This window comes from Diadema antillarum, unplaced genomic scaffold, assembly GCF_040938485.1.
Source record: "Diadema antillarum isolate AM-2024a unplaced genomic scaffold, OU_Dant_1.0 seq00001661_RagTag, whole genome shotgun sequence".
NCBI lineage: Eukaryota > Metazoa > Echinodermata > Echinoidea > Diadematoida > Diadematidae > Diadema > Diadema antillarum.
The window spans coordinates 41732-66731 of record NW_027272361.1 but is presented as its reverse complement, the minus strand read 5'-3'; the positions used below and the strand labels follow the sequence as shown (position 1 = coordinate 66731).

The 25000-nt window shown below is 40.9% G+C and overlaps 1 protein-coding gene across 1 annotated transcript in view; it reads left to right on the top strand.

Moving 5' to 3' along the window:
- The first annotated feature begins 203 nt into the window (after nucleotides 1-203).
- LOC139711488 (eukaryotic translation initiation factor 3 subunit A-like) overlaps nucleotides 204-25000 on the top strand; it is a 29019-nt gene continuing 4222 nt past the window's right edge. The window contains exons 1-18 of the mRNA XM_071623366.1: nucleotides 204-340; nucleotides 11738-11928; nucleotides 12595-12731; nucleotides 12946-13109; nucleotides 13339-13397; nucleotides 13956-14096; nucleotides 15435-15643; nucleotides 16187-16358; nucleotides 16753-16950; nucleotides 17796-17912; nucleotides 18888-19076; nucleotides 19731-19868; nucleotides 20430-20639; nucleotides 21467-21571; nucleotides 22004-22117; nucleotides 23093-23215; nucleotides 23713-23866; nucleotides 24493-24580. Of these exons, the coding sequence (XP_071479467.1) occupies nucleotides 292-340; nucleotides 11738-11928; nucleotides 12595-12731; nucleotides 12946-13109; nucleotides 13339-13397; nucleotides 13956-14096; nucleotides 15435-15643; nucleotides 16187-16358; nucleotides 16753-16950; nucleotides 17796-17912; nucleotides 18888-19076; nucleotides 19731-19868; nucleotides 20430-20639; nucleotides 21467-21571; nucleotides 22004-22117; nucleotides 23093-23215; nucleotides 23713-23866; nucleotides 24493-24580 (2558 nt within the window). The 5' untranslated portion in view covers nucleotides 204-291. The remainder of the gene's footprint in view (nucleotides 341-11737; nucleotides 11929-12594; nucleotides 12732-12945; nucleotides 13110-13338; nucleotides 13398-13955; nucleotides 14097-15434; nucleotides 15644-16186; nucleotides 16359-16752; nucleotides 16951-17795; nucleotides 17913-18887; nucleotides 19077-19730; nucleotides 19869-20429; nucleotides 20640-21466; nucleotides 21572-22003; nucleotides 22118-23092; nucleotides 23216-23712; nucleotides 23867-24492; nucleotides 24581-25000) is intronic.

The window sequence follows — 25000 nt, the reverse complement described above, 5'->3', positions numbered from 1 at the left end:
CACTACAACATACTTGTACTTAGCATACAGCATGTAGATTGCATTCATTGGAGCTGAGAGTAGGCCTAAAAGATACTAATCATGCGGTCGGTGAACACAAAAACTCAGGTTTTTGTTTGACACCCTATACATCATAATCGTGACGTCACTGTGCCCACATGGGTTGCACACCCGCCATATTGCAGAACTGGGATCAAGACAGATTCTGCGACGTTCGCAGCGGAAAATCGCTCTTTTCTCTTTATAGTGAGAAGAACGCGTTGAAAGGAACGTCCATTAGTAGGCATCAAGATGCCTACATATTTTCAGAGACCTGAAAATGCTCTGAAAAGAGCAAATGGTGAGTTAAACTTGCATGAAAATGTTTGATTTCGCGCGTCGTCGATATAGATTCTTGTCATTCATTCTAATGAATGGGCTACGCAACCTTCACTGTGCGTGTGGGCCGAAAGTGCATGTGAACGGCCAGCATATGGGTAGCCGACACTCGTGGGGTAGAGTGTAGTGAGTGACTGATGTGATGATGTGTGCAACGTGTGGATGGTAGGACTTCTTCTTCTTCTTCTTCTTCTGATTAAGTCTGCCTCCTTCAATAGACTGAAGATTCTTGCAGACTGGTGCTATTTACATTATAATACAATTTATTTACAGATATTTACAAGCACATAGAAAATTTGACGAAAATACTAGCCACTCTGATCAACCGTTAGACGGTTTCGAAATGATCCCACAGATGGCGCTGAAACAATTTCTGACGACAGAAAATTCCAGTTCCTTACAGTTCTTGGGAAGAACGAATGGCGATGCGATTCAGTTCTCGAATATGGTACCTGGTAGGAGTGTGGTTGCGAGGCTCTCGTTAACTGAGTAGCCTGTTTGATGATATAGTCCTGTGCTGAAAGAGGAGTGAGATTATTGTGTATTTTGTACATCATAATTAGCCTGTCATTTTCTCTGCGCTGTTCCAGAGTGGTCCAATTAAGTTCTTGTAGCATTTTGGTGACACTCGAGGTGTTATGGTAGCGATTTAAAGTGAATCGCGCAGCTCTTCTCTGGACCATTTCCACTTGGTAGATTAGGTTCTTGGTAGATGGGTCCCAAACTGTGGAAGCATACTCAACAATTGGTCGAACCAACGATTTGTAAGCTGTGGCTTTAACATCAGATTTTATGCGAAGATTGCGTTTTAGAAATGCAAGCACGTTATTGGCTTTATTGACAGTATTGTTAATGTGTTGGGTCCACTTCAAATCAGAAGTGATGGTTACACCCAAGTACTTCACGGATTCAACAGATTCAAGAGGGGCGTTATTTAGATGATACACGTGTTGCACCTTACTTCTTTTCCTGGATATTGTCAAAACCTTACACTTATCTGTGTTCAAATCCATCATCCATTTTTTCGCCCAGTCACCAATTTTGTTTAGGTCCTCTTGAAGATTGACATCACATATGGCAGCCAAAAGGTCTTGACTTCGCTTGTATGGAATGAATTAAGACAAGATTCACTTTGCAAGATGCAAAGTAATCTCTTTCTTTTAATGAATATTCCGTAATTTAAAGTAAAATTTAGAGTAAGCTACAAAATGAGGGTTTTTCGTCCACTTCCATAACTATAAAATGCATTTTGTCTTTTTTTTGTGTGTTTGGTAACAATACATTAAAAGCAGAACCAAAGAAAGTAATAACACAGATTGTGGGAGTAATTTACGAGGTCTGTCTTTATATGATATACGTTTAGATCACTACCTTAATGTATTCAGGGGTCAGGGGTAATTTCAGGCCCTTATTAGGGTGTCTGATCGCGCACTGCCAACCTTCGGACAAAACGCGCCCCTATCTTACAGTACGCGCAATAAGAAACGCCTCCGTCAATTTCGTTTTCCAACGAAAGTTCGTTATCGATCGAGTAGCAACGAAATTTGGACGAAATTTGGACGAAATTTCGTTATCGATCCAGTAGCAACGATTCTGACGCTTTGTGGACGCATTTCACGCACGACCGCCCGCTCAATTTCGTTCGGCAAATGCGTTGCTCGTTCGGAAAATGCGTGTTCGGAGCTCGGCAGTTTCGTCCAAATTTCGTTAAAAGCGTCCGTGATCCAAGGCGTACATGGAATACAGTACACACGTGTGTGTGTAGTGGCCACATCCACAGCCGCTAGTCGGCAAGAATCACTGCAAGATTAGACTCAACAAGTACTAGTAGTAGCACAGCGGTCGGGAATGAGAACAGTAGACAGGCGTGGAATTCACCTGATTCACATAATACTATTAAGAATGGTAACATGTTTACATACATCGATGCCGTTTTCATTGAAGCAATTTGTAAAAGTTTTAGTTTCCCTTACCCTAGCTGTAAGTACGGCACCGTTAGCAGATTATTCACTGCATTTGTAAGTCACCTGATACATCACATGTTGGTATGCGGGCTGCATGTAACCAGGGAATGTGCACGTGTGGGAAAGGCGAGTGCGCCGTATGTGCGTCGCAATTGCCATGGCATGGCTCGCTCGGCTGAACGAAACAGAGATGTACGATACATGACAAGACCCAGTATAAGGCCTACTAATTGTTCACGTGTTGTTTTTTGTTTTTTTACAAGCAGAAAATAAACAACTGTTGATCATGAAATAGACTAAATTACCAATCAGAGATCATTCGGGTTCATAGTATTTAAGAGAAATCACGCAATTTTGGCGAGGGTGAACCCACAGGAACCCACAGGAACCTTATCGTAGAATGCCGACCAAAAAGAAAATGGTTTCACTAAAATTGCGTGTACGTAAAATCCATTTGAGTATAGAAAGAAAATTAACCCCCAAAAAGAGGAAAAAAGAAATTAGAAGGATTTGTTCGCCGTTATTTGGTCATTAAATATATTTTCTTTCTTCAGCAATTGCGCGTTACATTGCCCGTTTTTTTATTGAATCAGGGCCCTGTTGCATAAAACCCTTACCGCTGGACTTACCGCTCCTTTCTATGCGGTAAGTCTTAAATCAGCGGTAAATTTTATAATCATTGATGCTGACGGTAGTTACTATTGAAATTCAATGGTAAGTTTTATGCAACGGGCCCCAGAAAAGCAAAAAAAAAAAAGTAATATTCAAAACAAGACAATAAGTTTAATTCTTAGTTTGATATCGTTTATTTCTTTATTGGACAGAGAGATAATTCAGACGGTACGTGGAATTTTCAAAGCGACTAATTCAGACTGATTCTTAGTTTGACTTGGCTCTTTCTTTCTTTCTTTTTTTTTTATTTTATTTTTTTTTTTTGGGGGGGGGGTTTGAGGTTCATGTTCGTTGTACCCATGCACCCATAAGGTTCATTAGGACGAAAATGAAACATTCAGATACACGCGACTTCCCTACACGAAAAATAGATGTTCGTAAATGTGATAGTCAAATTATGATTCATAATTCGAAAATGCACGAATGTTTGTGATTGGATAGGTGCGTTATTGTCGGATTAGCAAACCTTCGGAGTACTGTAGTATCGAGCCTGTTGTATTCAAGGATAAACGAACTTTTGAAATAATGAATTTTATATTCAGAGTAAGACAATAAGTTTAATTCTTATATACCTGTAGTTTGACATCGTTTATTTCCTAGTTGTGAAGCGGGAAGCGAGAGATAATTCTGAAAAGAAGTATATATACAGTCATGCAGACGGAACGTGAAATATTCAAAGCAGCTATGAGATTAAATCTTAAGTTGTTTATTTGTTTGTTTGATTGCTTGTTTGTTGTTATGCTCAAGCGTTGGTGTAATTATATATACATTTTTTTTTTTTTTTTGGGGGGGGGAGGCATTTTTGTAGTACCCAATGCACGTAAAGTTCGCTGATGCGAAAGTGATAAAATGTTCCGTAACACGCAAATTCCTTACACCTTGTAGATGTTCGTACCTAGTGTGAAAATAAAATGTATTACTATTATTTTGTTTCCCCCATTGTTCGATGGGTATAGCAAACCTTCGGAGTGTCAATCCTTTCGTTTTCGGATAAACGAACTTCCTTAACTCACAACACCATGTTTCAGAGTAACAAACTAGTCATTATTTTATTCGGGCATTGGGAATAGTTCAGGAATAAAATATAGAAGGGAGGAAAATCTTTAAGGCAAGAATTACGATGGATTCTTAGTTTGAAATCATTTATTCATTTCCGTGGTGTTCATTATTCCGAAAAAAAGAAAACGGGTGCGCTATTCCGATGGTTACGGCGTTATTTCGAATCCGAAACACGCATATTCCTTGTGCCTATCCATGTTTGTTGATTCGAAAATGTAATCATGCTGCGGGTAATTGCTATAGGGGGCCATATATTGTTTTATTTCTGTCTATTGTTATATTATTATTATCATTATTATCATTATTATTATTATTATTATTATTATTATTATTATTATTATCATTATTTTTATTATTATTATTATTATCGTCTTTAACATTATTAACCAATGTTTTGATTAACGAGCATTTTGTGGGCTGTTTTTTTTTTTTTTTGTTTGTTTGTTGTTTTTTTTTTTGGGGGGGGGGGGGCATTGCCCGATTAGCAAACCTTCGGAGTGTCAATCCTTTTGTTTTCGGACGAACGAACTTCCTTACCTCAGAAGAAGAAATCAGTGTAACAAACTAGTCATTATTTTATTCGGGCATTGGGAATAGTTCAGGAAAGAAATATAGAAGGGAGGAATCCGAAACACGCATATTCCGTGTGCTTATACGTCATGTTTATTGATATGCTGCGGCTAAGGGCCTATTGGAGGTCGTTATACCTTTCGTTTGGTGTACGATTTCTTTCGTTTCATATCACTTTATTTGTTCCTTTCATATTCTGAAATATTTAAAGGTAATCTTTCAATTGCCTCGCACTGTGTATATATACATGCATTTTCGTAACGGCGATTTCGCGCTTTGCTGCAGTATTTCGAAGGGTGTTTGATGCCAGCCGCTTCGGTGTGCTCTGTGGTAATGTTTATGTGGTTGTCAGGGAGGTTGTTGATACTTTGTCTGTTGACATTTATTTTCGTACAGGCATGGGCGGATCCAGGAATTCTGTACAGGAGGGGGGAGGGGCGCAACTAATATTTCTGGTGCCACTTCCGGGTTTCACTTCTATTTTTTTTTTCCACGATAAATAAAGGGGGCGTGCGCCTCATGCGCCCCCTCTGGATCTGCCACTGCTACGTGTTTATCTCGAGTGATGGTGATCGTGTTTCTAAATGTTTATAAAAAAAAAGGACAAAATTATCCGAGTGATGCCTGATGATAGTGCAAGTGATGATAATCAACGATGCTGATGTAAAAGACGGCTTGCTGTGGATGCTGAGCGTACGTGCCCTTCGTTTATTTAAATAAGTTTTCCCTCTTTTACTCTTCTTTCCCCTCCCAAGAATGATAAAAAAAGAAAATACCTACACCTCACAACAAAAGGAACCACGTGTGAACAACCATCGTTAAGTTCAATCGAAATGTTCATTATTAGCAAAGAATAAGGGGAAAACACGAGTGACGGAAAATGATAGAAGCGACGAGATTGTCTTCTTGTGTATAATGCGGTCTCTTGGGATTGGAAAAACCCCACCCTCTCCCTTTGTGGAAATTTCCACAAAACCAGGTGCGTGCCAGACCCCAGGTGCCAGACGAAAGAATGCGCGCATTTGGTGTAGTATATCGATCGAAGAACTCGCGGGTGAGTTGAGTTAAAGGAATCATTGCAAAGATGTTCTGATGTTCTGGTTCCCGAACTGTAAAAAGGAATTGATTAATCACTCAAAAATGCAATCACAGATTTATATGAAAAGTCTCATATGCCTAGACAAATTCACTGAGATGTCCTATGTGATGCAGCCACCACCCGATTAAACGGCAAAATCATGACAATAAAATTTCACGCTCATCAAAACTGCCTATTACTTTTCATATGAATTTTGGTTATCAACACTCGTTCGTGGATTTGTTTGTTTGCATGTTTTGTGTGTATTATTCCTCGATCCTGAAAGACGTAATAATTATTCGCATCGAACGTAAACTGTTTACCGTAACTAAGCCTATGGCGCATTCGATCCATTCAACTTGCAGTAACCTTTAAGGCAGTACAACTGTAAGTAGCACATGGTGCATTCTTTTGAACCACGTGTTTCGCATATCGGCACATCCAAACACATTAGCGATCGTCCTTATGGCAAACTTTCCGATTACAGTCAGGGGAGAAGAAATCGTAATACTGTACATGTACTTACGAAAGTGATTATGCTTAAGATCAAATAAAATGAAGAAGTTTGAAAACAACTTGGCAACACTCAATCAAGTTTTGCATTCTCTCACACAAAAGCTCTCTTGAGAAAATGAAAGCATTCCCTCTCCCCTGCTAGATAATGGAAGTTTTCATTACTAGCCCAGCAAGTTTTGGGAGTGTACATGAATGTTTTTAGGATAGAGTCAAAAGGGACCTAAGTTTTCGATCATAGCAGAATCTTCGTCAGAAGCAAAATGGCAAATAGGCAGAAAAAGCAACCACACACATGTAAAGCGACTTCACACAACAAGAACAGTCAGGAACAGGCAAGGGACAAGGAACAAAGAAAACAAAAGGAGAGGGTAGGATGTCATGGGCAAGGAGCCCAACAGGTAAAGGGAGGGGGATTAGAGCAGGAGGATGGACAGACAAAAGGCAGGGGAAGGTTAGTAATGGTCGTGAGGGCCAGGGGGCAACCATTGAAGGAAAAGGATGAATATGGAGGCAACATCAAACAAGATAAGGAACAACAGAGAGACAAAGAAAGGTAAAGAGTGAAATAGCAACAGCAAAGGGGGGGGGGGGGGTGAGCAAACAGCAAGCCCTAGAAAGGATCTGTACAAGTACCAAGAGGAGGCAACAAAATGAAAGTTAGAGTCAATCAACAAATGCAATTAACCATATCAAAGTATGGTAATATTAATACAGCAATAATGATGATATTGACAAAACAAATTAGAATAATCATTAAAGCACATAAAAAAAAGGGGGGACACAAAGTCCATGGGAGAGAAAATGTATACTTGCAAAGCAAGTATCAATAGGCAAATTAAATACGTTTCAAAGAGCTGGTTCATATGAAATCACCTTTGATTTATGATTTTACAAACAAGAATTTTCATCGCTTACTTATTTCTTTTATTACTTTAGTAATGTCATGATATTTCATGATGGTATGTGTTCTGTCTTTACATGGCAAGATAGGGTTTTTTTTTTTTCATCCAGGGTCAAAAGAAGAAAGTGATAGAAAGATAACTGAAAGGATAGAATGGAACACCTACTCAGCAGGCAACACTAAAACAGCCCCCAGGGCCAGGCCATGTCGTCAGTGTCACTCTCGTCTTAGATCATTACAGGCCTACATTGTACATGTATAGGCTACTCGTTTCGTACTCGTCATCGCCAACGTCATGATGGTCGGTCACACGAAATAAATTGCATCATCATAAGAGCTCTTATATCAACACCACTAGATAGTGTAGATTCATTATCATTATCACTATCATTCCAGTCGATCTCATCCACCGCGAAACCCTCAAAATCCTCAAAATCATCGTGGTTAATACTCTCACAAAACACATCTGTAAACGATTCAGACATCGCAGACCTAGCTACACATCTTGCACACAAAAATGAAATGGAGGTGGAAAACTACGATGAATACACAGAAAATATCGACGATGGCATTTTACCGTAGCAGAAAATACACAGAGTATCTTGCACCGGAAAAAAAAAAATGGATGTGGAAAACTACGATGAGGAAAACTAGGGTGAAAACCCGATGCGTGAAGACGAACGATGAAGACACTTTACGGTAAAAATACTTACACGGAAACAAACGAGTGGGTACGATATTCTCGCACACACGAAGATAATCGACACATCGTTCAATCGAAAAACTCAACAAACACTCGAACAAAAACTCACCCCAAATTGTGGCAAACACGGTAATCACTTAATAAAAATGAGAAAAAATACTCTCTAAAGTATGATTGTACTCTGAAAAGAAAGGGATACAATGATACGAAAGCAAAAGAGAGAAAATGAGAGAAATGGACGGGAAACCTAGAGAACTTCGACGAAAGAAGAGCTAGCAATTCGCGATTAGAGCTAACTTTCCTGTGTGTGTGTGATCGCGTGTAAAGGGTTGAAAGCGTTGAAAGCGCTGAAAGCGTTGAATGCGTCCACAGCTTCGGAAAAGCGTTCGGGGATTTCGTTGAATTCGTTGAATTCGTCCAAAATCCGTCCATGAAGTCTGGACGCAAAAAGCGTTGAAAACGTCCCCGACGAAATCAACAACGAAAAAAGCGTTGGGACGAAATTTGGACGCACTTTCGTCGGGCGTTTTCTATTGCGCGTACTGTACAACACGCAAGCCCCTAGCAACACAATGGAGTCGCGCGCCTACGCTGTTTTGACCCCGCGTTTTGTGCTAAAAAATCGCATTTATTGCAAAATCCCCGGTCCATGCCGCTATCGAATCCTAACAAATTTGGTATCATATTATTATTATTATTACTATTATTTATAGTGCGCTTTTCCCACAAGGCCCAAAGCGCTTACAATCAATTCAAAACATGTACGACAGTATGTATAATTGGATAAATGTTATATATCATATACAGCTACGAACTAGTTGCTACTGAAAAGATGTGTTTTCAAAGCTTTTTTGAACACACTGACTGATGGAGACTGTCTAACGGTAAGTGGTAAATTGTTCCAGTGCTTTGAAGCAGACACAGTAAATGTCCTATCACCGGCTAAGGTGCGAGTAACAGAGTATGTGAGACGAAGCGGATCACTAGATGACCTCAAATTTCTAGTAGGTGTATATAAAGTCAAACAGGCGTCTAAATATTTCGGAGCTTGATCGTTAAGGATTTTATAAACAAACAAAACTGATTTGAAAATTATCCGTTGCTTCAAAGGAAGCCAGTGCAACGACTTCAGAAGTGGCTGAGATGGGTAGTCCCTAGAAACCTGAAACACTAATCGGGCTGCCCAATTTTGAAGTCGCTGCACACGATCCAGTTGAGTTGAAGGAATGGAAGAGAGAAGCCCGTTATAATAATCTATGAAAGAGGAAGTTTTGCTCCATACTCTATCAAAGCGCTGGTACATGACTCCAACGATAAATTGGTGTAAATGTCGTTAGAATCACACCTATCTCGATATCTCGGCGTCTGCTTCGCTACTTGTACCAGCGTGTGGCATGCGAGTAGTTTAGGATGTGCTGAATCCGATGGTGAGGTCGGTTTTTCGCTAGCTCCACGTCTTGGACCGGGGATATTGCCTAGAAGATACCCCTTGCAATAACTTTTTGATCTCAGCGAACGTGTTAGGCGTGGCTTCGTATGCAACAACCATAGTAACGTCCGAGCAAATACGCTCATACATATGTAAATCTACACGCATTCGCCGCCACATGGCGCGCATGCAGCTAGCTCGCGCGCTGTGTGTGTGTGTGTGTGTGTATCTCACGGACCTACACGTGTAGGTCAGCAGTGTGTCTACCGTCGCAAGGTAGCTACGTAGCTACATACAATGTAGTTCGCTAGATCGCTACGCTGTGTGTGTGTCTACACGAGTACGTGCGCGCGCGCACACCCGTGCCACTGAAAACAGACTGAGCTAGCTAGCTATTGCTAGCTGTCACGTCGCTTCGCTTGCGATAGTTCTACAGCACTGAGTTCTATGGGGTTTACGATTGCCCAGCATTCACAATACTAGTATGTGCATGTAACACGCTCGTAAACCACCTGGCGCATCGGTTTCAACGTACAAAATGTAGTCAAAGTACATGACATTGTACTATTACTGGATTGATAATGATCATAACAGGCCTACAATGTATGAGTTAGCAATCCAAACGAATGACCATGTAGAGTCATGATATTTATTTTTTTAAATACTTCAATAGAAAAGTGCACTAACGATGCACGAGTTACAGTCTTTCTCGCGATCTTATGCAGCACAACAGATAGGCCTAGGCTACACAACGCACCATATCAGGCAAGTTAATTGTGAAGCGGTACCGCGATGGAAGGTAGGTACAAATACCGATTTTTACGACTGAACTTCCCATCGACAAAAAGGGCAAGCAACGATTTTGGAAGCTATACTCTTCAGCCACGAATGGTGGTAAAGTGGCATTCATGGCTAAATAGCCATATAACATTTTCACATGAACTGCCATAGATCTCGACATTGATGTGTTATGTAGTTGTCGCATTCAGTAGCCAGCTGTGTACGTGTGTACACACGTACGTAGTGTATATGTAGCGCATATAGCGTGTGTGTACAGTGTGTAGGTAGTACAATAATACACTCAAATGCACGCTCGCTAGCTCGTCCGCCGATGTTGGCTGGGCCGGAATGCATGCGCTACGTATTCATTCACAACGCTGAGCGCTGTATACGTACGCACAACATGTATTATGACGACACGAGGGGGAGTGGCTTCTGCGCTGGTTACGCGTTTTAGCAATCCGCTGTACACTCATTAACCGGTCGCTGGCGATCTGCACGCGAATGCTACTCACCGGCCTTGTTTGCAAACATGATTTGGACACATTTTCGTGCGTGCTCGTCAAAAAAAAGTTGTAATATTGCAGTGATTTGAAAGTTGAATTTCTCGAGATAGAATAATTATTTTGCCATGAAATTTGAAATATATGCTAATGACATATTTTTCTTTCATATGAAATAGTTTATAATCCACCTTTTATAGAATTTCAAAAGTTGCAAAAATGCTTCAGACACCCTACCCTTATCATTAATGTTAAACTGGTACCGTGGTAAAGTCACGTCAAGTACCACGGTGCGAAAGTATAGTCAAGCTTGGGTTATAAGTCTTTTGAAAAGCTACTTGTAGTACTCTGTCTAACTGTTAGTGCAGTAATTACGCATTTGTTGAGCTGTTGTGAATTTATACGCCGATTTGCAATTATCAGAAATGATTTTTTTGATGGCATCTTCCTTGTACTGCATTGAGCTTACCTCTGATTGCTGTTCTCCAGAACATTTTAGGCAAAAAAAAAGTTGTAAAATTTATTGGCGTAAGGGGCCATACGGAAATATGGTTGGTAGGTAATTTTCTTTTTTTTTTTTCTTTTTTTAGCGCTGCACATTGCAGTGAAGCGAACACTGAACGACTCCATATGGTGAAGCACAAAAAAATCTTGTGAAAACAACCGAATATTCTAAAAAAATAAATAATGCTACTACACAGGTGAATTAAATAAAAACAAGCGGATAAATCGCAAAAAAACGATGAAAGTTGTGAAACTCATATGAGAAAGATGGCAACTGCGCTGAAGCGATAATTGCACTGTTACTATCGAAATATTGTGCTATCGTGATCGTGATAGTAAAGATTTTTTTTTAAAAAATCTCTTAAGGTCGAGGACATTTTTAGGGTCGGTCGCGTTACGCCACTGCATTTCCCCCCCCCCCCCCCCCCCCCTTGGCCTTAGTTGAAACAATATATATAGAGTACCACTCTCGAAACTTCAGTGCACTAGACGTTGAATCGACATGGGAATTGAAGTAAAGAAGAAAAACAAATTGAATTTGTAAGCTGAACTTTCCAAGTCTGCAATGTCGTGGGTTGCAGCTAAGCAATGTCGTGGGTTGCCGCTAAGCAAAAAAGAGAAGTGATGTATATGATTTGATTCACATTGCAATTTCCTATTCCATGCTGTTTGACACACAGAGTTCATCGATGTGGGCAAGAAGCAGCCAGCCCTGGATGCCCTCTATGATGTCATCAAGAGCAAGAGGCATCGGACCTGGCAGAAGATCCATGAGCCGATCATGGAGAAGTACCTGGAGCTGTGTGTGGATCTACGCAAGAGCCACATCGCCAAGGAAGGCCTCTACCAGTACAAGATCATCTGCCAACAGGTGGGTGGGCTCGTCATGGCGATACAATTCAAGAGCTGTGACTCGTGTGAACATTTTCCTTTGTGCTTACTGTCAGTGGATTTAATAATGGATATGCTATTATTACTTCATCAGTCTCAGTGTAGACTCTTGTTCAGAAATCACTGCCTATCGGTAAAAAATTATTGGTATTTATTATGATAAAGTGGCACTAGCCAGAAGCAGGAGGAAGTGTATTTCTGTGCGCATAGAATGCACTCTCCATTTTTTGCTAACTCTTGGTTTTAGGAGGTTCAGAAACTTCTGTGGGGGAAAGTAGCGTACTCACAAGAAGCAAAGCAGTCATAGCCGACATGGCATCATCTTGTAGCATCTGTGGGTTGAATTGAAAATGTTTTGTGAGAGTCTGAAATAAGTCAACAGACTGTCTAAGGACGTACAGTAAAACGAATGTTCGCGTGCATTTTAATTTTGCGAATTTCGCGAGAGCCAAGATTGGCGAAAGTAAGATGCACGCAAAGTTCTTGTCCACACCATATGCATGGAATGTTAGAGGCAACTCGCGAAAATTTCATGCCGAGAAATGTTTTTTTGTTTTACAGTACTTGAAGCAAATACTTGGCTTCACCAAACCTCCTAAAGACTTTGAGGCAAAGTATGCTGACTTCTGATGCCATTTCTCTTTAGGTCAACGTGAAATCTCTTGAGGATGTGGTGAGGAAGTACCTCAAACTGGCCGAGGACAAGACGGAGGAAGCCAGGAAGGAATCAGAGATGGTGGTCGTCGACGTCGATGATCTTGACAACGTAACATCTCCTGAAAGGTGCGAGCGACATGTCCATTTGTTGTAGAGATTGGTTTCAAAGGGATTTTTATCTCTGTAGAGTATGTGCAAAAGTGGATGTCTTGTATCAAAATACATGTTTATTTCGCTGGCGGTTTTTAATATTTGTTTGTAATTGTGCCTCAAAGTAATCTATGCAAAAATAATCAAAAACAGCCATGTTGTGACCAATCTCTGTTCTTTCCATACACAGCCTTCTCCTGAGTGCGGTCAGTGGAGAGGACACTCAGGCCAGGACTGACCGCGTCGTGTTGATCCCCTGGGTCAAGTTCCTCTGGGAGTCCTATCGGCAGTGCCTGGACCTGCTGCGGAACAACAACCGCTTGGAGAAGCTCTACCAAGATGTAGCCCAGAATGGTACGGTCCTGCTTCTCTGTAGCTCCCGCTACATTTTCTGCTGCATGGTAGCAAATTCTTATAGGAACAGAGCAGCAAGTTTGTCAGGGTCTGTGATTGCACAAAGGCGATTTAAAAAGTTGATTTGTCTCATATATCTCACATGTTTATTCTCTAAGTGCTTTGAAGCATACACTGAGGTTAGACACATATGGTAATCACAAATTCTTTTTGTCTGTTCTTCCCACAGCGTTCAGGTTCTGCCAGAAGTACCAAAGGAAGACTGAGTTCCGCAAATTATGCGACAATGTGAGTAAATCAGCCACTTGAGAATATTCATGTAATTGCATCATGAATAATCTATAGGAGACTGCCGTGGAAGAGTTTTATAACAATACTTTAGGTTACCAGAGACTTGTATCAGTCCATTGTAATTGTTATCAAATCCTTTTTATTTGCCGAGTCTCCCATCAGAATGTACGTTTGTGAGTGTATGGACCACAGAAAACAACAGCTAATGCAAAAAGAGAAATGTAAATCTACTTGATATAATATGACTGTATTGCTGTCAGTTAATTTTGCTTAGCAATCCTATTTCAAGACTCAGATGTATTTTGTAGATTTTAGAACTGGACTTAATCCACTGTGATATCTTCACATAGAAAGCTTTGTACACACTCTTGCAGAGATTTTACAGTAGTGCACTACCGATACATGCATAAAGTAAACTAATTTTGTAACCTGCAGATATACTTCAAGGTTCTATGTTCTTATTATGTTGTTTGCTTATGTATTTTTGCTTCATCTGTATGTGAAAATACTATCACTAACCCTTTCACTGAATTCTTCTCTGTTCTGACAATGCAGTTGCGCAATCACCTGAACCTGATCGAGAAGCACCAGAACCAGTCGACGTCCATCAACCTGAACAACCTGGAGAGCCAGCAGCTGCACCTGGACACCCGTCTCTTCCAGCTGGACACGGCTATCGCCATGGAGCTGTGGCAGGTGAGGAGGTCATCTTTATCTCATTGCAACGCTCTCCCCCTGGGAAGAAGAAGCTACCAATAGATGAGTCTCTTCATCATGCACTATACCGTGTGTCCCCCCCGAAATTACAACGGGATCCTCCACAATGATAACTCTAACAATAGTGAATCAATCCAAGTACAATTTCAGCATATGAAACTATAACTTATTACCCACATCTTACAGAAAACCCCATCCGATTTGCTTCAGTGGTCAAAGAGAAATGAGGAGTTTTGTAGAGCATGTCAGGAATCCCTTCCCCCCAAGTTTTGTCCATTGTGTTCACACATTATTCAGTTCCAAGAGCATCCAAGTGCCTAACTTGGAAGATGACATGCTTTACAATGATCCACATATCTCTGACCACTCAACCAAATTGAATGGGGTTTTCTGCATAATATAGTTAAGATGTTATATTTTAAGACCCTGAAGTTGCATTCAGACAGTTAAATCATATTGGAAGTTATCAATGCGAAAATCTGATTGTAATTTTTTTTGGGACATACTGTACAGGGAAACCTCGTTATGAATAGCTGCATGGAATTCCTGAAATTTCCTCGGTATATCAGGGATGAAATCAAAATGTAAAATGGGTGGAACCTGCATAATTAATTCATATCAGGTCTCTTGTTTTAACGAGGTTCCTCTGTACCTTTTGTTAAAAAAAAAAGAAGCCCCATTTGAGAATTAGATGCCACTGTTATTGTATTGTCGCTAATACAATGTACCAGATGTTTGGAAGGAGAAAAATACAATCTTGTGATGTTAAAGATGAAGCTCAAATCACATTTTTACACATATGTTTTGATTCTACATGGCAGATTCTGGACAGAGTTTGAAATTTCTGCTAGCAAGGCTTTGCAAAGCTCTTTTTGTGTTGATACAAAACTGATGGCCAGTGTGTGTCACAAGTAAAGCTGTATCTTAGCAATCCATTTGTATACCGGTGTATATTCATAAGCACATGTGCACATGTATACCTTTAAAATACCTGGTAGTGTAGGGATACCATGGAATAGGAAGGCTGGCGCAGCTCAGATCCTTTTTCAGAATGCTCGTAAGAGGTGGTGTACAGCTTTATCACTAATCTGTATGTAAGTACACACACGGCAGAAGAAACTAGACTAGGGTCGACCGTTACTGATTTGCATACTCTATTATGCTTCAGTGCACATATTTGCCTACACGTTGCTGATGGGCGCTATTTGTCGTTTTCAAATGTACCACGGTGGTAACGAATGAAGATGGATTCAATCAGACCACCCATGTTTCCCCACGCTACCGAGTGTTTAAGCAATCCCCTGTCACCCCCCGCAGGAGGCATACAAGGCAGTGGAAGACATCCACAACCTGATGGGGCGGTCCAAGAAGTCCCCCAAGCCCCAGATGATGGCCAACTACTACCACAAGCTGGGCCTGGTCTTCTGGAAGTCCGGCAACGGCCTCTTCCACGCCTGCGCCCTTCACCGCCTCCTGCAGCTGTCCCGTGAGCACCGCAAGAACCTCACCTCTGAGGAGATTCAGAAGTGAGTCACCAATGATTGCATTGTGGGGACCAAACACACCCTCATCGAGATGAGCATATGATGAACTGAAAATTATCTTCCATGACGTTGATTTCAACTGTATTTATCTGAATATGGCATGTAGATTTACTGTTGATAAAAAAGATGGATCATAAATTTCCCCCAAGTGCATTAGTCATTGAATCAAAATGGATTTAAGTGTTTAGTTGGGCAGTTTTACATTTCCTCATTGTCTGATCTGTCATGAAGTACCTCTATGATCCAGTCTTTTGTAATTCTTCCTCCCCCCCCCCCAAAAAAAAAAAAAAAAAAAAACCAACAATGATTGCACAAATGTTTCAGAGATTTATTGATATGATATAAGCCAAAGAAGACTGTAGATGCGCTAAGTATTTCCAGGCTATATGTAAAATTATACCCCAAAAGATTAAACAACAATTACATCAAAATGAACTGTAAAAATGGGCTTTTGCTGAGGAGATTGTTTGAAATGGGAAAGATTCCTGTTTTCTAAGTGCACTACCTAATGATTGTTTGTTGTAGGATGGCATCCCGAGTCCTCCTGGCGACCTTGGCCGTGCCCATCTCTCCTCCTCGCAACGACATCGGTGACATGCTGGACATGGGCAACACGGCAGCCGAGAACCAGCGCAAACTGGCCAACCTCCTGGGCCTGCAGACTTCCCCCACCAGGCAGCAGCTCGTGAAAGAATTGGTGAGACACCCTGTAGTAGTGTGAATGCCAGCAAGGCATTGAAGTCACCAAAGTTAATGCTTAGGAACCCGTTCGGATAAAGCATGGTGCTTTGATTTCAGTGCACTTGCCAGCTCGCTTGGGGCAGCCAAAACTTTTGGGCAAGTTGGATTAATGGGGTAATGTTCAAAATATGGGGGTCTTTCAGAAATGTCAATGAATTCCACTCTGCCACAGTGATAGTTCATTACACTCTTTGCTCTATTTTGCTGCTTCTGGTTTTACGAGCCCCGATTTGCAAGATATTTTTTTTTTCAAGATATTTTGCTTTGGAAAATGTATTGTATACACTGTCATGCATCGTCATCATCGCACAGTGCTTTGCCACTCTTTCCTCTTCCCCCCTCCTCCGTAGGTGAAGTACAACGTGGTGCCTTTCGTGCTGCCCCAGCTGCGAGACCTCTTCCGCTGGCTGGAGGAAGAGTTCCACCCGCTGCACCTCTCGGACCGGGTCTCCGGCATCCTGGACTACCTGCGGGAGAGCAAGGAGGTGGAGATGTCCCAGTACGTGCCCGCCCTGCAGGACAATGCCATCATGCGCCTCCTGAAACAGGTCAGTCAGTCGGCTCAAACTGTCACATTGTAGTTGCCATGGTCAGTGATGTGTTTCAGTTTCTTGTGTCTGTAACGTTTCTGACTTTCTGTGCATACTGTAAATGGCCACAACTGATGAGAACTGAGGTGTAGTACAGTGGAAAGGTCTTGGTTATGTTTGAGAAGGCACCATACATGGTATTAATAAGTTTGATTTTGAAGAAAGTTGACTGTAACTGGGGCAGAGTTTATGCCCATGTATAGCAGTGAAGTTTGGGATTATTTGCCAGGAGATTTACAACTGTAAGATTAATGATAACAACTGAAGTCCATAAACACAACAGCATTTTCAATATGTTAGTGTGAAGCTGTGTTTAGCAACAGCCGTTATTAAACCTTTATAAAGAGAGATGCCAACTGTTATTTTTTCAGTTTCTTTTACTATTTTATACCAGAAATACTGCAGCTTTCATAGAAAATACTTTCCCCAAATTGTATTATCTTTACTTGTCTATTGCAGAAAAGGTTAAAAATACTGTTGTCCCACAAAAATAAAGAAAAAGAATGTGCCACTTCAGCCCTCAGAATACTATAATACTGTTAACCAGGTTGGCATCCCTGTACAAATTGTGAAATTCTGTCATTGAGTCTTATCCTTTTGACTATTTTTTGAAGGTGATATGAAACTTTCTAAACATTTGTAAAGATGCCAATTGCTCTCTAATGCAGTTAAGCACATTGTAAGTATGTACATAAGTACATGTTATAGATGGATGGTCTTTGTCGTTAATGTTAAAGCTGATCAAAGAAAACTTGCAAAACAAACAGACGTAACTAAAGCATGCTGAAATTCTTCTTTTGCAGGTGTCCGAGGTGTATGAAACCATCAAGATGTCTCGCCTCTACTCTCTTGTCAAGTTTTCTTCTCATTTCCACCTGGAGAGGATGGTGGTGGATGCTGCTAGAAATGGAGTGGTCCAGGTAAGTGATGATGTGAAGTGTTGAAAGATGGATTTTTCACCTCACTGTGCTGTGTTATGAATTATGAGGGTGACTTGAGTGAGCTGTTCATACAAAGCATGATGACTAACATGGACTTTTGTTTAATACCAGTTGAATTTTGCGTTTTAGAGAGTCTGTTTTGTAATGCAGCAAGTTCATATGTTTTGTCACATAGCCTTCTTCATGTCTATTTGTTTGTTTGTTTGGTTTTTTTAATATAAGGAAAAGGTTGACCAATTATAGATTTTAAGTCTGGAGAAAATTGGCGTTGTGTTAGGGAGATGATCAAAGTGGCCCCTCACCTAGTTCCACTTGGATTTAACATCCACGCAAATAAGAACTACACAGGAACATGAAATTAGGGGAAGAATCATGTACTCCTGTGCATAAATGTTTTGCAGTGCACTCCAGTTTTTATATAATGAACATGGCTATAGTGAAATTCTCAGTACAATGAAGTAAAAACTCTGGTCCCAAATTACTGTAAACCAAGGAACTTTCATGTGCATTTTATTTAATTTCGCGAATTTCGCGAGCGGCAACATATTCGAAATTAAAATGCATGCGAAAGTTCTTGCCTACACAATATGCATTGGATGCCAGTGGCAAGTCGCGAAAATTTCATGCTGCGAGAAAGGCCGTTGGCTTTTATTCGTGATATTTTCATGCCGCGAATATATCGTGTTTTACAGTATGTCTTTATATCTTTACGTACTTTCTTGTTTGGCTGTAATGAAATTTCGTTATAAGGAAAGAAAACTGTCAGTCCCAAGGACTGCATTTTAATGGGAGTCACCTGTGTTAGCATTGTGCAGACATGTTGTAGACTAGCTGTATCTCCGGTGATATGACTCCAGTCACAGTAGAAACCCACATAGTCTGACATACATCTCACCAGATGAGGTCCAACTCTTTGATCCCTTTTGGGTGTCCCCAACTCTCTTCCACCAACAGGTGCGCATGGACCACGCCCGCCAGTGCCTGGTGTTTGGTTCCGACCTCTCGTCCTCTCAGTACGAGCTGCAGGCACCGGAGGGTCCCCATATCCAGGACATGCCATCTCAACAGATTCGCCACCAGCTCACCCAGATGTCCAGTGCCCTCCACAAGGCCATGCGACTGATCGACCCGCAGACCATCGAGGTATGAAAAAAGTTTGTGAAATCCCTGCAGCTTTATGAGTGTGTTCCTACAAAAGTAGGTACATGTTAGTGCTCATACACAGTATGCATTATTTCTTTATTGATTTCATATATAATTGCTGGTCAGAAGAAAAGAGCATATTTGTGAAAAAAAAAACAACCAAGAAACAAAACAAAAATCTTTTCTTCCTGTCTCAAGTGTTAAATAAAGTAAGCAGGTTGATGGAAATAGTTTTGTGTTATTTGCAACAATTTTGCCTTTTTACTGTAATTTTGTTTGAAGTGCCTGAACCACATCAGTGTAAGTTTTCTTACCAAACATAAGTGTTCTTGTTTTAGCCTCTATTATGCACACCATTTGGCTGAAGACATCTGCTTATGGTTTACAACGGTATTTTTTGCCGCCCTTCAGCTAATGACGCACTGTCTGCATTTACACATGGCTTATAGCACACTGCTCATCTACCTAACTACTGAAGTAACTTTGAGTCGTGTCAAGAAAAAAACAAAACAAAACAAACCTATGATCTCTTTAACAGTTGCCAGAATTTATTTTCTTGAGATAGAACTGTTCTGATAGACACTTCTAGGATGAGAATAAATTGGAGAAAATGCAATTTTGGTGAATTGTATATGTGTTTATTCATTTCTAAAGGAGGAGAGAAAGACTCAGAAAGAGAAGGTGATCACAAACTACCACCGCACCGCCCACAAGGACCACAGTGCCATCCAGGTCCGACGACAGATCATCGAGGACCGCAAGGAGCGGCTGGAGAACCTCACTGTGCAGAGGGTGAGATGACAAGAACTGAATTCTAAGAGTGATTCTAGATATCTTCAAAGTGGAAATTCTTGGAGGAGGATGATGATGACAGAATTTTCCTGCAGTAACATGATCAATAGTGGCATTGTTCAGTACCTGAAACGTGCATACTATAGTACACATTGCACATGTAAATCCATACATATACACATAGGTTTCTCCAGTGATAATACATGTACATGTATGTGAGTGAGACACATGATATTTAGACAACCTGTCTGTAACAGCCACCTGTCTGTAATGACTACTCTGTTTGGCTCCCTTGGCTGACCACTACAGACAGGTTTAGCTGTATCAGTGCACTCCTGTTATAACGAACATGGTCATAATTCCGGTTACGACAAATTAAAAATCCAGGCCACAGCATCATCAGTCCTATGTCTTGCATTGTTTATTCATTCGGTTATAACGAAATTTCGATATAACGAAAGAAAATTGCCGGTCCCGAGATCTTCGTTGTAACAGGAGTCCGCTGTATTCAAAATGCCCCAAAGAAATCTTTGATTGATGTCCTTCATATTTCGTCGGCAGGAGCGTGCAGAACAGGACATGCTGGAGGAGCAGCAGCGTGCCCAGCGGGAGGCCGAGCAGCAGCGACTGGAGCGCGAGGCCCAGGAGCGGCACCGACGCAAGCAGCAGGAAGACATGGAGGAGATCCGCAAGAAGCACGCCAAGGAGCGCATCAATGCCATCAAGAGCTCCAGCATCGCCGCCAGAGTCTTCTCCATGTACGAGGAAGAGGTGAGCACAGAGACCCATCATGGCCTGATCTCCTTGGCCCAAATTCACGAAGGTGGTCAAATTGAAATCATGGTTTAAACCATGGACAATTTGTATAGAGCGCCAAGTGTTGCTTGGCTTATTTCGTTACGAAGTCACCATTTCGTCGACGAAATGACCGATGAAATGACCGTTTTGTCAATGAAAGACTGATTTCGTAACAAAATAGGCCATGTGACACTTCGCGCTCCATACAAATTGTCCATGGTTTAAACCATGGTTTCAATTGTACCACCTTCATGAATTTGGGCCACAGAGTGTTGAAAGTCATTGTCTAACTGGGGGATTGCCTTAGCACAAAACTTGTAAATGCAAGTAAGATTGATGTTTGGGGAGTCGGGCGAGTGTATTCAAACAGGTAATATCTTAAAACTTTAGAAAGCAGTATCTCTAAGAGCAGTCTGTTGCATTCAGTTTGGGACAGCTCACATCTTTGCTTGATTTTTTTTTTTCAGATGTATGAAACTTTTCCATAGACAATTCAGTTACCGTAGTATTACTTGTTTCTCATGTGATTGAAATCACCCAGCTTTCAACCGTGTACAACTTTAAACTCGTACATATCAATTGACTAGTCATATTGCAACCTGAAGCAGGGGGTAATTTGTGAATCAGTTGCAATGGAAGCAACTTATTTTAGGTCAGACTGTTAGCACCAACTTAAAAGTGACGAAATCACACACTGCGTATCATTACTAATGGCAAAAGATATGAAGTGAGGGTATCTCTAAAGCTTCTCCTCATCTCTAGAGATGATTTTTTTCCTCTCTGACTTGTCGCCCAATCAGGAGCTGGAGAAGCTTGACGCTGATCAGATCATGGCTCGCCACGTGGAGCAGCTGGAAGCGGAGAAGAAGGAGCTCCAAGTCAAGCTGAAGTCACAGGAGAAGAAGGTCAGTACATAGTCTTCCTCATTCTGGCTGCCAAAATATTTGATCCATATTCAGAGAGTTTGATCGCGAAAACGGATTGGGTGCCATTTTAAAACATTTTCAAATAAGTCCCATCATCAGATTGAGCAAAGTGAAACTTTTTCAGTAACACCTCGCTTGTTACATAACAAGGAATATTCATGAGGTAATGATTAAGAATATCCCAAATTTGTATTGCCTTCTTTGTTTTTTGCACCGTTAATCGCAAATACCACAAGTCAACAAGAATGGAGTTTACTCGTTTTGCAATCAAACTCTTCAGTTAATGCGTTTCCTTTCACCATGAGCCAGTTTATGCATGCACAGGTGCACAATTACGCTGATGAATTATGTGTACTGAGTGATGCCACACCTTATCATGCTACCGCCCTGTTGTGGTTGTCATGACAACAGGTGGATTACTTTGCCAGAGCCCGTCGTCTGGAGGAGATCCCGCAGTTGGAAGAAGAGGCGCAGAAGATGGCCACCAAGGATCAAGAAATCTGGGAGCTGCTGGAGGAAGAAAGGGTATGGAGGTTTATGTTTTTCTTTGTTGTTTTTAAAGAATTACAGTTAAAGGTACAGTTTACCATTGGAAGCAGTGATTTTAAAGACGTTCAAGATACTGAATAAGCTTATTATTTTCACGTACAGATATCTTTGCGAATGGGGAGGTCACAGTCATTTTCGCGAATTGACACCGACGCCATCATTAATGCAGTATTAACCTAGCACATGGCGACATTTTCGCGTGTTGTTAATTTTGCAGTCAAACTGTAATTCGCGAAATTTGCGAAAATAGCAGCTTATACAGTATCACATTTGATGCATATGTGTAGGTCAGGTGTATCACAAAACATTCTATCATATACAAATTTTGTAAAAGCCTAAAATTTAAGGAGATATCACTGTTTTTCCCACTAAACCATAAATCTAGACGGTTTAGTCTAGAAAAATTTTTATTGTAAATTTTGTTCACATTTTGTATCTTTCACAATGCTTAATACAATGATTATACTGCCTGAAATGTCTACATTGGTTGTTTCTATCCGTAACTCACCTTTTAGAACTATTTTGAAGCACTAAAGCTAGGTAATTGTTTCATCTGCAAATGGTAAATAATGCCCTTAAAGTAATATTTGGCGGGAGGAGAGATTTGATGTCCTAGCCTAAATAGCTAAACCATACTTGACAAATGAATTGCTCGAGTGCAAAACTGGTTTAGCAATTCTGGTTTCACAGTATGAAACAAAAACAGTGGCCTCTTCAGAACTTGAGGGAATGTTAAGATGCAGTTTATGCCATGCTATGGTGGTGAATTCTCTCCTTTTGATGACGTCCGTGTGATATGTCAGTTGGCTGGTTGCAAAGACATAATCACTTGTGCCTTCACAAGTCCTAGCTTGACTGGATGTGGTTCATAGTCTTTAGGCTTTTATGATGCAATAGCACATACATTTGTTTAGTTTGTCTTACATATTTTGTTCTATTTCTCCTCGGCAGGTCCATCAGCTGAAAAAAGACAGGGAGGTTGCCCTGGTCACCAAGCAGCGACTGATGCGCATCAACGACGACCGCGAAGACTTCCTCAATATGCTACGACAGACACGTCATAACCTCTATCAGGTACCATAGGTCACTGCATGGGTTGGCTAATCTTTCCATCGTATCTTTGCATTGTAATTAATTAAAAATGTGTGCCGGCTCGAAGTTACTTATTTCTGAATACTTTTTTTACCCAGCTACTTCTAGTCTGTGTGAATTGTATGTAAGTCTTGTGAGGAAGAGACCATAATGCAATTTTTTATTCATTTATTTTTTTTTGATTGTTGGCATACTCTCAAGAACTTGATCAGATGTGGGATATATGGTAGAAAGAGGTTTGCAATGATTGGATGTGACACTAATTGCGGTTACCATTGCATTGACTTCAAGCCTCAGAGCTGATAGATTGTTGTCTAGTTGCTGTGATGGTAATTGTTGAGACTCTAGAAATGAGCATTGTAAAGGGTAGCCATGGTCACATTTCAGCTTTCTCACAGATAGCTTACAACCAAACTCTCCCAGTTCACTGTCGAGTGATGACTGACTATCTTTGTGGCATTTGGTTTCCATGGTAACAGGAGAAGCTGGCCAAGTACGAGGAGACGCTGAAGGAGGAGCGTGCCAAGCGGCTGATGGAGCGCAAGGTGCGGCGCAAGGAGGATCGTCGCTCCAAGTGGTACAAGGAGAAGGAGGAAGAGGAACAGAGGCGCAAGGATGAGGAGGCCAAAAGAGGTTTGCTTTTTTGAAGTAACAGATTTAACCCATTGAGAGCGAGTCTACTCTGGCTGGTGTCTGTAGATGCGAAATGCTTTTTACAGTAAAATCAGCCTGTCCTCAGCGGGTTGAAATAAGCCTGTTTATCATTGACATGTGTATTCACATTCTATGCATGCCTTTTTAACAGACTTTTTACCATAAAGTTTGCCCAAGACTTGCCTAACACAGCATGCTGAATCCTACGTATTCAGTTATATTGATCATGCTTATATTAGGTGCTTTGAGTCACTTACAAGGTCGTAGTGCTAGATCCTCAATGGATAAATAATATATGAACTTAAAAATACCTATGAACTTGAAATTATCAACATAAACATTCGTAAAGCAGCATGTTAACCAAAGTGTACCTTGCTTATTGAATTTTGTGAGGATTTTTTTTTTTCTCTTCAAAGATTTGTACTGAGACCCCAGAGGTCATGAGAACATATTCAAGGGGTGGTTTGCAAAGAGCAGGGTTGAATTTGACAAATGCCTCAAAGTGTGGTGTCTTGACGGTTGTGCCACTTGTGAAGCTTTATGCCTTGGGTTCTGCTTTGTGAGTGACCGCATTCAAGTGAAATTTTCATTTTCTGTTTTGACAGCGAGAGACTTGGAACAGCAGCAGGCTGAGGCAGAGTACCAGGAGCACTTGAAGAAACTGGAGGAGCAAGAGGCGAAGCGCATGGCAAAGTAAGACATTTTCGTGAGATGTTGTTTTTGCAAATTGACACAGGGGCCTTCATAAGTGCGCTACTACCTTAGCATATGGTGACATTTTCGCATGTTAAATTCGCAGTCCAACTGTGATTCCCGAAATGCGCGAAAATTAAACCCTTGCAAAAATAATAGCTTATACAGTATGTCCCCCAAAAAATTACAATCAGATTTTCGCATTGATAACACCTAATATGATTAAATTGTCTAAATGCTACTTCAGGGTCTTAAAATATAACATTTTAGCTCTATTTTGCAGAAAACCCCATTCAATTTGGTTAAGCGGTCACAGAGAAATGTGGATTGTTGTAAAGCATATCATGAGTCTGATTCTTCCAAGTTTAGCACTTTGATGATCTTGTGTGTGAATACAATAGACAGAACTTAGACGGAAGA